Source organism: Oryctolagus cuniculus, chromosome 12, assembly GCF_051225735.1.
Source record: "Oryctolagus cuniculus isolate XC-2025 breed Fujian yellow rabbit chromosome 12, ASM5122573v1, whole genome shotgun sequence".
Taxonomy (NCBI): Eukaryota; Metazoa; Chordata; class Mammalia; order Lagomorpha; family Leporidae; genus Oryctolagus; species Oryctolagus cuniculus.
Genome location: NC_142878.1, coordinates 9,972,422 through 9,986,634, shown reverse-complemented (window position 1 = coordinate 9,986,634; position 14,213 = coordinate 9,972,422). Strand labels below are relative to the sequence as shown.

The following is a 14,213-nucleotide window of genomic DNA, read 5'->3' as shown; positions in this document are numbered from 1 at the left end:
CCTCCTGGTTCCCACGGGCATCGGCAGGAAGCTGGGCTGGTGGCAGAGGCAGAGGTGGGACTTGACCCCGGGCACTCCAACATGGGAGTGGTGGCTCAACCTGCTCAGCCCCAACCCCTAGCCTGGCACCTTTTTTTTTTTTTATTTCTTATATGCAAAGGAAGAGAAATGATTTTCTTTAATCTGACCCTTTACTTCTAATGGTTTACGGGTCTTCAGAATGGATCAACCAGTTCCGAATGTCCAACTGAAACCCGGCACAGACCCCTCTGGGTGCAGCTGGACAGAGGAAGCAGAAAGGGGTCACATGACCACTCACAGCAAGACCCTCACACAGGAGAGTAAGAGACCAAACACCGAGGCAGCAGTTGCGGGTTTATTCCCAAACCCACGACCTCCTACAGACGTTTATGTGACTGCGATTCAGAAAGTCCACAGACACTGTGGGATCAAGTTCGTCTGGGAGCTGGAGTCGTCTAAGATGCACATGGCCTTTAGGAAATATATTCTGGGGGTTAAGCTGCTGCCTTGCGTCGCCTGCATCTCTTACCAGAATGCCCGGGTTCGAGTCCCGGCTACTTGACTTCGGATCCAGCTTCCTGCTTGTGTGCGCCCCGGGAAGCAGCAGGTGAGGACTCACATCCTTGGGTCCCAGCCACCCACAGAGGCGGCCCAGGTGGAGTTCCTGGCTCCGGGCTTTAGCCTGGCCCCGCCCCAGCTGTTGTGGACATTTGGGGAGTGAACCAGTGGACGGAGGAGCTCTGTCTGCCTTTCACATAAAAATAAAAATTTTAAAAAATTTTTAAAAATTACAAACATGGAGCAGTTTCTCAGGGGTTTAGCAGTTCTGAGAGCCAGTGGCACCACCAGCCGTTCACCCTTTAGTCTGATTCTCTGAGGCTGACGAGATCTAATCGGTGACAACAGGACTGCTGGGGACAGAAAAAGTCACCTTTGTGTGTCCTGGGAGTCTACCACTCCGGCCATGAACCGTTTCCGGCAACGGTTGCTTAATGTCTTCATTGGTATTTCAGCTGGTAACAATTCTATACCTATAAAACACCAGTGCTCCTGGTTAAGGGCACACAGAGCTGCGCGGAGTTGCACACACACAGGCAGACGACCAAGCCCATTCTCTTCATCGCCCATACCGGCTTATGTGCCGCACTCTGACCCAACAGCAAGCTGGAAAACATGCTAGGCGACTTATATCATGGTGGAGAGGGAAAGGGCTCACGATGTCCCAGGGACATGGCCGCTCTTCACATCTCCGCTCCCCCTGCCCATCTGCTGGGTCTCACAGGTCCCGAAGCTCAGCCCAGGACAGATCTGAGCAGGGTCACAGGGGTGACACCCCGACGCCTGCAGGGGGCGCTGCAGCCTGTGCTCGCCTCACACAGAAAGTGGGAGACCGGAGTCGCGGTGCAGCTGGTCAACTACCCTATGCCTTCCCTGCCTGCGTCTCCCGCTGTGTTTAGAAGGGCTGTGGCACGTGTGCCAGCAGGTGCTGGATATGGCCCAAGCAGTCATGGCGCTGTCGGCTGTGTCGCATCCTGAACCTGATTCCCAGCGAACTGGAACTGAAATGCTGCTGGAAATATCTGTCTGCTAAGCTAGAGCAGAAATGAAACACGATTCCAATGCATTTTAAACCAGGTTTAGTTTTTTTTTTTTTTTAATTCAAATTGACCCAAAGCAAAACTTACATTACACAGGAAGAACAGAATACATTGTGATAGAACACACTAGGAGTTACATGAAAGCTAAGTTTGTGGGCAACCGGGCCTCACCCCAATCAGTCTGCAGGGAGCAGGAAGGGCCACCACTGACCGCTGACTGCACTGCGCTGGGCCTCCTGGGGCGCGTCCCACAGGCGGCGCCAGCCTCCCTCCCACTCCAGGTGTGCGCGCTCCCTGCCACCAGAACACTCATTCTCTGGCAGAAACAGTTCCCAGCAGGACTGAAAATGAACTAAAAAACCAAACAGTCAAGTCCTCCAAACCAATGAGCATGGGTTACTCTGTAGTAAATAGTTTAGAAATATGGGAATTAAATAATCTAAAAAAAAAAAAAAAAACAACTCTTACTCTGCTGTACATTTATAAACACAAATATTTACAAAAAAAAAGAAAAAAAGGAAAAACAACCACCCTTGTTTTCAAAAGATGAGGTTTGCAGTTCATTAATGATCATTATCTTTTATGAGCTGGTTTCTTTGGTCTACTTGCCAAATATATTTTTTTAATAAAGATTTAGTAATAGGCTTAAATAATGAATCTCAAAAAAAAAAAAAACAAACAACAAACAAGGAATACAGCGAGGAATCAGTAACAAGTGTGATAATATTCTGAACGTTTTAGTCAAGACTCTGGAAAAACCAATCCATTAATTTCGTAAAATGCCGGTTCTCACTCACTCCATGACCACAGACGGCTTTCCTGCCAGTCCGCTGTGGGGGGGGCCTGCAGGTGCAACACTGCACCCCCCCAGTTACCAACCTCAAGACGCTCAGTCACTGGGAAACACCGTGTGTGATTGGGATTTTATTAACAACAACAACAACAAAAATAAAACATTCTTTTTAAGCTTCCAGATAAATCAAACCTCAAACAATAAATAATGGAATTATACACTTCTTCATTAAATAGAAATTTTCAATTCCAGGAAGAGCGCTCATAATTTTTTTTTTCTGAATTACAGCAGCAATACAGAAGGAAGAATTTACCTTAATCTGATCTTTTCACTTGGAATTCCCTGACGCTAGCTTGAGTTTGGAAACCTCTGACTGGCTGGGGGAGAGAGAAGCACTGGCAACATGAAGTGAGCAAGTTAGTGCACACCCACGTGGGGAGAAGCCCCTGGCCCACGTCACAGGGCAGAGCTGAGTACAGGACACTGGAGGGGCCTGCCTCCTCGCCTCCCTGGCCTGGGCTTTAGGGAGAGAGAAGTCACACCCGATCTCAGGCCACGCCGTGCGTGCCCTCGGTGCTGCGGAGGTGCGGGTGCCGGCCCGGGTGTCGGCTCAGAGAACAAGGCCGCAGGAACGATTTTCACGTGGGACCCTCTCCACGGAGATGACTTTGGGAGGTGTGGGACAGAGGACCCATTCCTGTCCCCTGGCTCCAGCCAGGGTGTGGGGAAGCTCCTGAGACCTGCACACGGGAACCTGCGAGTGTGTGCCGCCCGCCAGGGTGCCTCAGAAAGCTGTGTGCCGCCCGGCACGGGCACAGCCCGTCCTCCGAGGCTGCCGCCGCCACGCTGCAGCCCGGGGAGGGATGGGCCCCGGGTGGCAGGAAACAGCCCAGAGGTCGCTCCTCGCTGAAACCGTTTCCAACCTCAGGACTTAAGGCCAGAGACTCGGAGCAGTAAGGAGATGCCCTTCATCCCGCGGGTGTCTCCTAACAGACTGACGGAGAGTGTTAAGTATCTGGAAGCTTCCCAAAGCGCGAACAACCCTGGCACGTTCGAGAAGGCTCTTCTGCATCAGACGTGACGAGGTATCAGGCATGGGACGCAGTGCGGGGGTCTTTTGGGGTCTGCACACTTCAGCCTAGCCCCCCTCACGCTGCAGGCACGCCCCACCAACCCCGAGGGCAGCACGCCCGCCCCAAGGGCTTCACTGCACTCAGACAGACGGGCAGTGTTTAATTCGCCCGCTAGGAATCAGCCAGACTTTCAAATGCGTACCCGCTGGAGAGGATGTGTATTTTTTAAATTGGAAAGGGGGAAAAAAAAAACCATCACGAAACCACCCTAAGTTATTTAACCGGCAAAGCCAAATGGCTGAACAATATCGGGGGCTATGTTTTAGGGAATACTCTAACACCAGGATGTGAAATTTTCTGCTTAAGGTGAAGTAAAAAGACAGTTTAAAATGGAAATTGCAACGGACACACGGGGGCTCTGAAGTGAGAATTACAGCGGTGGCTCCTGTCCTTGTGGGCATGTCAGAGCCGGCTGTGGAATGAACGGCGAGTGAAATAATGGATAAAACACCAGCAAAGGTATTGCACTGGAGGCACTGTTTGAAGAACAGAATACACTGGCTTTATAGAGGTTTTCTTTCCTGTTCATCTTTGTTAAAGCACAATTTGACCAGAGACAGAAGTTTAAGACACAATGTCTCAGGGTAGTGTCCTACAGCTGTTAAAAAAAAAAATAAGTTAAAAACAAGAGCACACCAGGAGAGCAGAGGTGCTGGCTGTATGTCACCCAAAAGCTACATTAATTAGGAAAAGAACAGTGTGAAATAGCCAATCTGCGCTCATTAGAAATGAATGAGCTGACAGCATCACTTTACAATTTCTCGGGGCAGTTTCCAGGACGACCCAGGAGCCCCCGGGTGACGCCGCGCCTCCCGACTTTCCCAAGTGTGCTGCTGGCTGACAGTACCGTGCTCACCAATGGGACGACAAACGGGGAAAGGGTAAATGCGCCACTCCAAACCTGCTTGTGTCATTTAAGGAAAACGGGTTTTCTAAATGCAATATTGTATAGAAAGATTGGACCACTTAAACTTGGACCAAGAAACCAAATTAAGACTTTCAAGCATGTGTGTGTGGGGGGGGTGTCTGTGTGTGTTTGTGTGTGTGTTTATATATATAAAAAAATCCCTCCCCTACAATGAAAACCAACCAACCAACCAAACAGAAAACCTAAAAGTGTATACCTGCTTTCTGACTTTCACAGCAAATCAGAAATTGCATAGGATATACTTTGTGCAAGGCGAAAAGCCTCTTAAGTGTCTGGACCAGAACTCCTCATCTCTCTCAGTTCTTCCGTATCAGATATCATCGAATTTGTGTTTTAAGTAGTCTTTCATGACCTTGGCAATCGGCAGCTCATCAAGTAGCTTTAGGTTTTGAAGGCCTATACACTGTCGGATTTTAATTCGGCACAGGTCCTGCAAGCTCCTGGGCTGTCCTAAAAAGACAGAAAAAAGAAAACGTTAACAAAGCTACGAAGGCACTGTGTTGAAGGGGAGCTTTTGGGTTTGGGGAGAGAACGGTTGATCTCATCGGGCAGTTCTCGCCGTGCGCTTCCTGTGCACGCAAGCCCACCACGCCCTCCCTGCGTCTCGTCTCACCCTTTCCCCAACCCGGGGACCGGGGACGGCAGGTGTTCCCACTTCTGTTCTGCAGACAACACTTCTCAGCATCACAGCTTACACTACACCGCTCAGCGTCAGATGACCAGTGATGTCTCAGCCCAGGGGCTCCTAGCCCTTAGCCCAGCCTTCTTCCCGTTACAAATTGGAATTGCTGGAGGCCCCCAGGATGCAGGGGGAGCCCGTGGGAGTGAGTCTTCGCCTGCAGACTGAGAGATGCCCCCCACGGCGGGGGCTCCTTTCAGTCCCGGGCCTAGGACGCAAGTGCCTGCATGCCTATCGCCAGCTCCATGGAGTGTCCAGGGACATGTGCCCATGTGCCCACCTGCTCGCCGTGACTGTGCTCATCAGGGTCTGCGGGACCCTGGCTGAGGGCGAGGGGCAGGAAGCAGGTCGTCTGAAGAAGCAGCTCAAGCTATGTGGAATCTAACGGGCTTCAAGCCTCAGACCCTGACCACCTGCCCAGAAAAACCCCTGCCACCGCTCAACTCCGAGGAAAAACCGCAAAGCTCAATTTCAAATATTCTGATTTGTGACGACATGACACGGATGGCCACAGACACCAGCAAAGACTCTTCCCAAGTGTTTCTGGAGTCTGGAGACACAGATCCTGCTTCCGTGTTAAATGGCAACGACAGTAAAAGCCGGCACCGATGGGATGATTGCGGTGTGCCGCGCACTGCTGGGGTTCTTGGTGGGGACTAACCCGTCAGGCCTCTTACAAGGACATTGAATCGTCACTGCCGCGTGACAGACGGTCTCAGCGAGATTCAGGACACACTTCAAGTGAAGCAAAATGCTGTATTTCAGGAGTTCTCAAGTTACCTGGTTTCAAAACTCCTTTATACTTTAAAAATTTATCGAGGGGCTGGAGCTGTGGCACAGCAGGTAGAGCCACCGCCTGCAGTGCCGGCATCCCATAAGGGCACTGGTTTGAGTCCCGGCTGCTCCACTTCCAATCTAGCTCTCTGCTATGGCCTGGGAAAACAAAAGATGGCCCAAGTCTTTGGGCCCCTGCACCCACGTGGGAGACCTGGAGGCCTGGCTCCTGGCTTTCCATCGGCTCAGCTCTGGCTGTTGCGGCCACCTGGGTGGGGAGTAAACCAGCGGATGGAAGACCTCTCTCTCTCTCTCTCTCTCTGCCTCTGCCTCTCTGTAACTCTGCCTTTCAAATAAATAAATAAACCTTTAAAAAAATTTACCGAGGACTCCAAACAACTTGCATGTGAGCTAAATCTATGGATGATTACCACACTCAAGGTCAAACAAAAACTTAGAAATATTTATTAATTCACCTAAAAGTAATAAAAATAAACCCATTACATGTTAACATACATAGTTAAGAAAAACATATTTTTCATTCAAAACAAAAAAATTCAGTGAGAATGCCACTCTCACATTTTTGCAAAGTTCTTAAGTGGCCTACCAAATGAGAGCCGAGTTTTTATATGCCTGCGTACTTAATCTGCTGTGATAAAATCACATTATCTGATCTCTGGAAAATTCCACGAATACTCAGGAGAGAAGGAATGGGCAAAAGGCAGATAATGCCACAGTCCAGGAAATACCGGTGACGTCACAGATATCCTGAAGGGGTCCTGGGGACACCAGTCCTCCTGGGCCAGACCCCACGGCCTCTGCTGGACTTGGTGCCCGCTGCCTTACTGAACTGCTACTTGAATTAGGGGTCGCGGCTCCACATTAGCCAGCTCTTCAGAAGTGAGAAACAGCTCCTGGACTCCGGCCTCTGCTCTGCGAGGCCTGGCTGAGCGCCTGCTTCCAGCAGAGCCGCCTCAGGCTCGGGATGCGGCTCGGCAGCTCAAGGCGCCGCTCCGACGCAGGCTTCCCAGACCGCAGCATCGTCCGCGGCCCCGCAGCTCCGCCTCAGCTTCCGGCTCCTGCCACCGCATCCTGGAAGGCAGTGGATGATGGCCCGGTACCTGGGTCCCTGACACCCACGTGGGAGACAGGATGCAGTTCTGGGTTCCTCCCTTCAATCTGGTCCACTCTGGCTACTGCAGCCATTTGGGGAGTGATCTGGGAGAGGACCAACGGGACAGGAGATTGATTTCTTCCTTCCTCCCTGACACTCTACCTTTCAAGCAAATGCATCTTTTTTCAAGTTAACACGTGATCTTTTAGCAGAATCACAGAGGCAGCCCCCTCCTTGGCAGTGTGTATCTGCCAGGGGAGGTGGACCCACAGATGTGTGCACAAGGACCCCTGCACGGATGACACGCATGTGCACGTGTCTCTGGGTACGGGTGTGTCTCCTCCACATTCATTGGAGGATGCTAAGCCGGCCTCCCCAGCACACTCTCTTGCGGCTCCCTCTCTTCACAGGTGCGCTCAATGCCCATCTTCCACACTTCTTGACACGGGACGTGAGGGCAGGACCCTGTCTGCCTTTATGTGCCAGTGTGAACCCACAGCCTGACACGGCACTCAACAGATCGCTTGTCCCAAAAGCATAAAATACGCTTAATATGCTTGTCCCAAAAGCATAAAATAGTCAACTCGCTGCAAAACACGCCTGTGTCTACAGCAAATCATTTCCTGACCTGTTTTGGATTATCTCCCAACATCGTTCCCGGAGCACCGTCAGAAGAGAACGAGTTAGCGCTGCTACTTCTCACTGAATGCCCACAGCACTTGATCTGCACATGCAAACCAGACTACAGCGGTGATGGCATCTTCTTCACAAGTGCGGATCCTGATGCTGCTCACAGACGACAGGTTCCTTCCAAGCATCATTTTTTATTGGAGAACCACCACGATGCGTCTGGGCAAAACCCAGCTGTGTACAAAGTTGACATCTGCGTCCTTAAATGAAAACGTCTCGGCCAACAAAGTGGTAAAAACGAAATGACTGGGATTGGCTTAGTAAGGCAAAGGAAGGGACTGAAACAGAAGGTTATGTCACGGGATCCCTCCTGCTGGGACCCGGTTCCGTGGCAGGACTGTGGTCTCCACCGATGACCCCGGTAGCCCTGACTCCTCATGATTTTGCGATGTGATGGGGCCCTCCCTTCGCTGGGGGGTGGGGATCTATGCCCCTCTGCTCAGAGCCGGGTGGACGTGTGCCCAAGTTACGTGACTTCCTAGGCTGAGTCACAGAAGGTGACACGGCTTCCGCGTGGCTCCCAGGCATTCGCTCTCAGAACGCAGCCGCCTTGCCACAGAGAAGCCTCAGCAGGTATGAAAAGCAACCGAGGTCGCCGGCTGACAGTCCCGAGCTCCAGCCGACTGCCTGCGCTGACCCACGGGCCGGCAGAGTGGGCCATCTGGGGAAGATCAAGCTGCTCCAGGAAACACTTGATGCAGCCGAGACGTGAAACAATTGACTACTGTCTTAGACCACGAAGTTCCGCAGCACTGGATGACCGGGCGAGAGCCTGGGGCCTGCGAGTGGGGTGTTGCCACAGGCAGAACAGGCAGCCAGCCCAGCCTACGACACAGGGCTTTGCCACCACCACGGGGAGGGGGGCAGGACGCTGGTCGGGACTGAAAGGCTAACTGCTGTTAGAAGCCGGAGGAGAGGGGCCTTGTGCGCAGGGGTGGGAAGCCTGGCACCTGCTGTGCTGTGGAAGACGTCCGCAGGCAAGAGCGGGGTCGCGCCAACAACTGCCACTGCGGGCGGCAGCCACAGAAGCACCGGCACCCGCACGCCCCAGGCCCGCACGGCAGGGGCTTCAATGTTTCACAGACAGGCAAATGGAAGGAAATTACACGTTTTTCACGAACTTTCTGAAGACCCCTCAGGTACCAGAACACTGGACTCAATTTCTGATTGATTTTTTCTCCCCCTTAAACCAGGGTGTCCCTGGGGTCCCTAGGCACTCTGGGGGAATGTGGGTGGCCCTTTAAGTATCTCTGGGCCCTGTGTCACTGCTGTCTGCGGAACTCCTTTCAATGACACAGGCTGATCCTGGCGGTTAAAGCAACAGCTCTGGGCCGGCGCCGCGGCTCACTAGGCTAATCCTCCGCCTGCGGTGCCGGATTCTGTCCCGGTCACTCCTCTTCCAGGCCAGCTCTCTGCTGTGGCCAGGGAGGGCAGTGGAGGATGGCCCAAGTGCTTGGGCCCTACACCCACATGGGAGACCAGGAGAAGCACCTGGCTCCTGGCTTTCGATCAGTGCGGTGTGCTGGCCACAGCGGCCATTGGAGGATGAACCAACGGTAAAGGAAGACCTTTCTCTATGTCTCTATGTCTCTCTCTCTCTCACTGTCCACTCTGCCTGTCCAAAAAAAAAAAAAAAAAAAAAAAAGAGCAACAGCTCTGGAGCCAGACTGCCTGGTTTGGCTCCTGGCCCGGCCGCTAAGCATCTGCTTGATCTCGGGTCAGCGTCGTGGCCTCCTGCCTCAGTTTCCTCATAACAGAAGCCACCTCAAAGGCTAATTTTGGCAAAGTGCTTAGGCCAGTGCCAAGCACACAGTGAGTACCTGGCAGATAAAATGCGAAAACACTGATTTATTTTTTTTTTTTTTGAACTGCTAAGCAGAGGGCCCCTCCTTGGAAAGCTGGCTTCTTGGTTCCCTGGTGCAAGGACAGCAGGAAAGCCGCAGTCGGCCTAACTGGGAAGGAGCCACTCAAAGAGTCGTGGGCCGAGTGGGCCGAGGGCGGTCACGGCAAGACATTAGAGCAGGCATGGCGTGCGGCGGGCAGAGCTGCGAGCGCCCGTGCATGTACACAGAGACGCCCGGGCAGAGTGGGGGCCAGCACATCACTGTCTCTCCAGCAACACGGGATACACACAGAACCCATCCTGCCATCTCCCAACACGGCTGAATGGACAGCGGGTTAAACAATGAACAGTGGCAAGGGTCACTCCTTGCGACAGTTGTTTTCAGGAATACCGTTTCAGCAACGGGAGCTGGTGACTAACAGAGAAGCGCGCATTTCTGTCGACAGACCACTAAAGCAATTTACTCAGCACCTACCACGGGCTCCACGAGCCACTTCCCCAACGCTGAAAGGGCAGGGAGGAGCGGGAGCCGGGAGCCGGGGCACAGAAGGCGGAGAGAGAGGATAAAGGGAATGAGACAAACACCAACGTGGTTAGGTGCCTGGGAACCCACTTCCTCGCCTGTTACGTAACAGCCGCGCGCCGGCCCGGCGGTGGGATCACAGCAAGGGGAACCTGGGGGAAGCCTCCCCAGTGAGCGGAGCTGCAGGAATTATAAACACGTGGGGTGGCAGCAAACCTGCGCCGCGTTCATGCCACTGAACGACCATGGGTTACATAACAGTTCAAAGGGTTACGAGTCTTGCCACTTTGTAAAGAAGCCCATCATTAGTAATAATTGGGCTGGCGCAGGGCAGGAAATCAGCTTTTGAAGGTCTGGTCTAGTATAAATTACAAAACCGGGGCTGGCAGCATAATTTGGAAAATTAAATACCCTAAAGCACTCCCTTTTGACACAGTCATTACTGCATCTATGACGGGACAGACATATCCTGGATTCATAAAGGTCACATTTTAAAAAATGACCAAAGTGGGCAAAACGAAAGCAAGACCGAGCTGTTTCTCTGGTGGTGGCTGCGGGATAGACTAGAGGCGGAGGGAGGTCACGAAGAAGCGGCCCCCTGTCCCCCGTCCCTTCTCCCGGCAAGAGCCCCTCCCTCACAGGCCAACATCTGGAATCGTCTTCCAAGACCTCTTTGCTTCAGCTCAGCCTGCCACGTGAAAATCCCACCGTGAACGCATTTTGCATCTTTGCTCTTGCCCTCACAGGCTTGGTATGAAATGTACTAAACACATCCTGCCTGACAGGGAAAAAACGTGATCTCTAGCTTCCCTTAAAGACAATTCACAGCTGTCTCTGATCTAGAACCCAGATGCAGACACCATCAGCCTTGTGACGTTTGTCTACTGGTTCCTTTTTCCTCTCCCCCAGAACGTGAGCCTATATTTTTCCATTTGCACTAAGTCAAACACAACCACAAGAAACCTCTAGATGCCTACATTAACAATACAAAGTTATACAAACACCACGAGCAAAGTACAGAGTGTATCTTGCGTGCCAGAGAACCCTGAAGTGTGGGGTGATCAGACTTCACTCTGCACAGGACGCTGGTTAGATAAAACAGCCCTGGAAAGGGGCGGCGGGCGACGGGACCCTTCGCAGGGAAGTCCCGAGGGCATCATCTGCCCACCCACCCACCGCTGGGTCAGACTGAGCTCAGAGGGCCACAGCCTGCATTTCCCTTTTTAAAGTGGAAAAAGAAGCGCCATCGTTTCTACGACGCCTTGTTTTAAACTGAAATCCTTCGTGTCTGCAGCCACCACACAGCGCCGCCGACTGCTGACACGAGACGGAAGCGTACCTCAGGTCGCTGCGACTCTCAGAAAGCAGCCGGCGTGGGTAAGTCCTTTGGCCGGGCTAAGGCGCCTGCAAAACGGCTCACACAGCTCAGCTCCCCTCCGCCTCATCTCTTCCTCATCAAAATGTAGCCCAGTCCTGCCTTACGCACACCGCGGAGGCGCATGGGCGGCTGCTCCCAGCCTGTGTCCGACAGGGTTGTCCAGAGACACAGCTCACGGCCTCGGCTCCGACTACAAACACAAACAGCCAGCGTGCCCTCTGCCCTCCGAATAACCTAGGCCAGAGCTTGTCGCAGCAATAAGACACTCTGTGAAGCTAAGCCGTGAGAGCGAAGCAGCTGACGTCAGCTCTCGGCATTGGGATGCTCCCGTGAGCGTGGACCCTCGCGCCCGTTTTCCAAACGGAATTCCCTTGCGAGTCTATCTGGTGGAGCCGCAATTTCACACACTTCAAGAATCGCTCATCTCTAGTAAACGCGCTAGCACAGGGACGAGCAGACCCTTAAAACACTGCCTGTTGCCCACAAATTTTAACTTTAGGCAGAAATATGTGAGATGCGTCCAATTCTAAAAAACAGGTTACAGGTCACGCGTTGAAAGCCTGAATGCTGAAACCTGGGCAGCATGAGGTCTCCGCGTTTGAGTGTTAGGACTCCTGCGCACCTTTCAAACTGCAGATCTCAAAGAGGCTTTGTCTGAATGTGTCGCACTGATCCACATCTGCCGTATGCAGAAATTAAAATTGAGACATTAAAAAAGTTTCACTAAAAAATAGCAGTAATGCATGCAGCATCTGTTGAAACAAAATTTTACAGAAAAAAAGAAAAGAATCAAGGTGCTTTGCAGAAGAAAAGGGGTGCAGTGGAAGAGGGCTCAGCGCCGTCCCGGTGGGGGCACCGGTGCAGGCAGCCTCGCTCGGACCCAGAGCGGTGGCAGGAAGGGCTGTGCGAACAGCTTTCTCAGATAAGTGTGGCTCCCTCCGCTAGCCCACTGGTTAGCCGCACTACGGAACCTGAAACCGAGTGGATGGACCTTGGACTTTTAGACGGAAATCCTCGGTCTGTCTTGTACTTTGAGAGGATCTTCCACGCACGTGTGATTTTGTAACACTGGGCGGCAGTCTCTTGGAAAATGCCGTTTAATGGTTACGTAAACCTTCCAAGTGTTGGCGTGCTTCATGATGTCAAAAGAAAAAAATCACTGTTTACTGTCCCCGCTGATCTCGGGGGCAGTGTCTTCACAGGACACTCAGTCTGGCTGCCAGTCCGTCTCGAAAGTACAAACGGGGCACCAAGAGCAGAGGCGCCGGCTTGGCGCAGCGAGTCCCGGGTGCTTCTCAGCACCACACGCGGGCGCGCACGCAGCCAGAATTTCTTGCACTTCCACCCCACAGAAAAGCACTCAAAGGGACACCACTAACATAGTGAGCTTCAGCGTCTCCCCAGAGGCGTTCCTGAACGGACCTGGAGTATTTCTCACGGGGAGTGAGAAACACAGGGACCACCTCTAGGACTCCTCTAGGACGCCAGCACGTAGCCCTGAGTGTGAGCACAGGTCTGCACGGAGCAGGGGCAGGCAGGCCCTAGGACCCCTGGCATAGACCCCCAGCCCATCACCGTGAGTGTGAGCGCAGGGTCTGCACGGAGCAGGGGCAGGCGGGCCCTAGGACCCCTGGCACAGACCCCCAGCCTGTCACCCTGAGTGTGAGCGCAGGGTCTGCACGGAGCAGGGGCAGGCGGGCCCTAGGACCCCTGGCATAGACCCCCAGCCCATCACCGTGAGTGTGAGCGCAGGGTCTGCACGGAGCAGGGGCAGGCGGGCCCTAGGACCCCTGGCATAGACCCCCAGCCCATCACCGTGAGTGTGAGCGCAGGGTCTGCACGGAGCAGGGGCAGGCGGGCCCTAGGACCCCTGGCATAGACCCCCAGCCCATCACCGTGAGTGTGAGCGCAGGGTCTGCACGGAGCAGGGGCAGGCAGGCCTTAGGACCCCTGGCATAGACCCCCAGCCCGTCACTGTGAATGTGAGCGCAGGTCTGCACAGAGCAGAGGCAGGCGAGCCCTAGGACCCCTGGCAAATGAGCGCCGGTCTCTTGAGAGGACCCCCGGGAGTCCACGCTGTGAAAAACGCTGCTCTACATCACGACTCAACACTTTACAACATCACAAAAAGCGCAGTGACGCAGGCAAGAGTTTTCAGAAGGGAGGGGCCTCAGAATTCTCCCATTTTTCAGAGGGGGGCACGGAGATCCTCAGGACGAGGGGCTGGGAGTCAACAACTCGGACCCTGGGCCACAGGTGTCTCCCTGGCCCCAGCTGCCTGCTCTGACCCAGGCACAGCTGACAGGTCTCGGCGATGATGGACTGGTGACGTGGGGGCTCTGATCCCAGTGGACAACACAGTCCTTGGCTCAGAGGACCACAGACAGGATGTGCTTGGCCACCATGAGTAAAGGTGACACATGTCACAACAGCTTCCAGTTTTGGGCCCATCCCGTCTAAGAGCTTAGAGACTGTCCCCTGAAACACGCCAACAAACTCACAGTCAGTGCTGTGGACCCATCAGGAAACAGAGGCTGCAGCAAACCCCTGCCACGCAACCCGTTCCGAGAGCCCCGCTGGCTGGCACCTGCTCACCTGGGAACCGGGACAAGCACGCGAATGGAGACTTTCCCGAGCTGACAGCAGCCTGTACGGCCTAGTCTGAGCGTGGGAGCCCTAGCATTAGGGAGCACACACAGGCTTGCTGGTTTTATCCAGCCCTCCTAGAACCCACGAAGA

The 14,213-nt window shown here is 53.4% G+C and overlaps 1 protein-coding gene across 3 annotated transcripts in view; it reads right to left on the bottom strand.

The window, feature by feature from the left end:
- Positions 1-1,645: 1,645 nt before the first annotated feature.
- Positions 1,646-14,213, bottom strand: part of ASB7 (ankyrin repeat and SOCS box containing 7) — a 40,849-nt gene continuing 28,281 nt past the window's right edge. For all 3 annotated transcript variants that reach the window (XM_008248763.5, XM_008248762.5, XM_089311160.1), the window contains one exon: positions 1,646-4,923. In XM_008248763.5, coding sequence (XP_008246985.1) covers positions 4,784-4,923 — 140 coding nt within the window. In that variant the 3' untranslated portion in view covers positions 1,646-4,783. The remainder of the gene's footprint in view (positions 4,924-14,213) is intronic.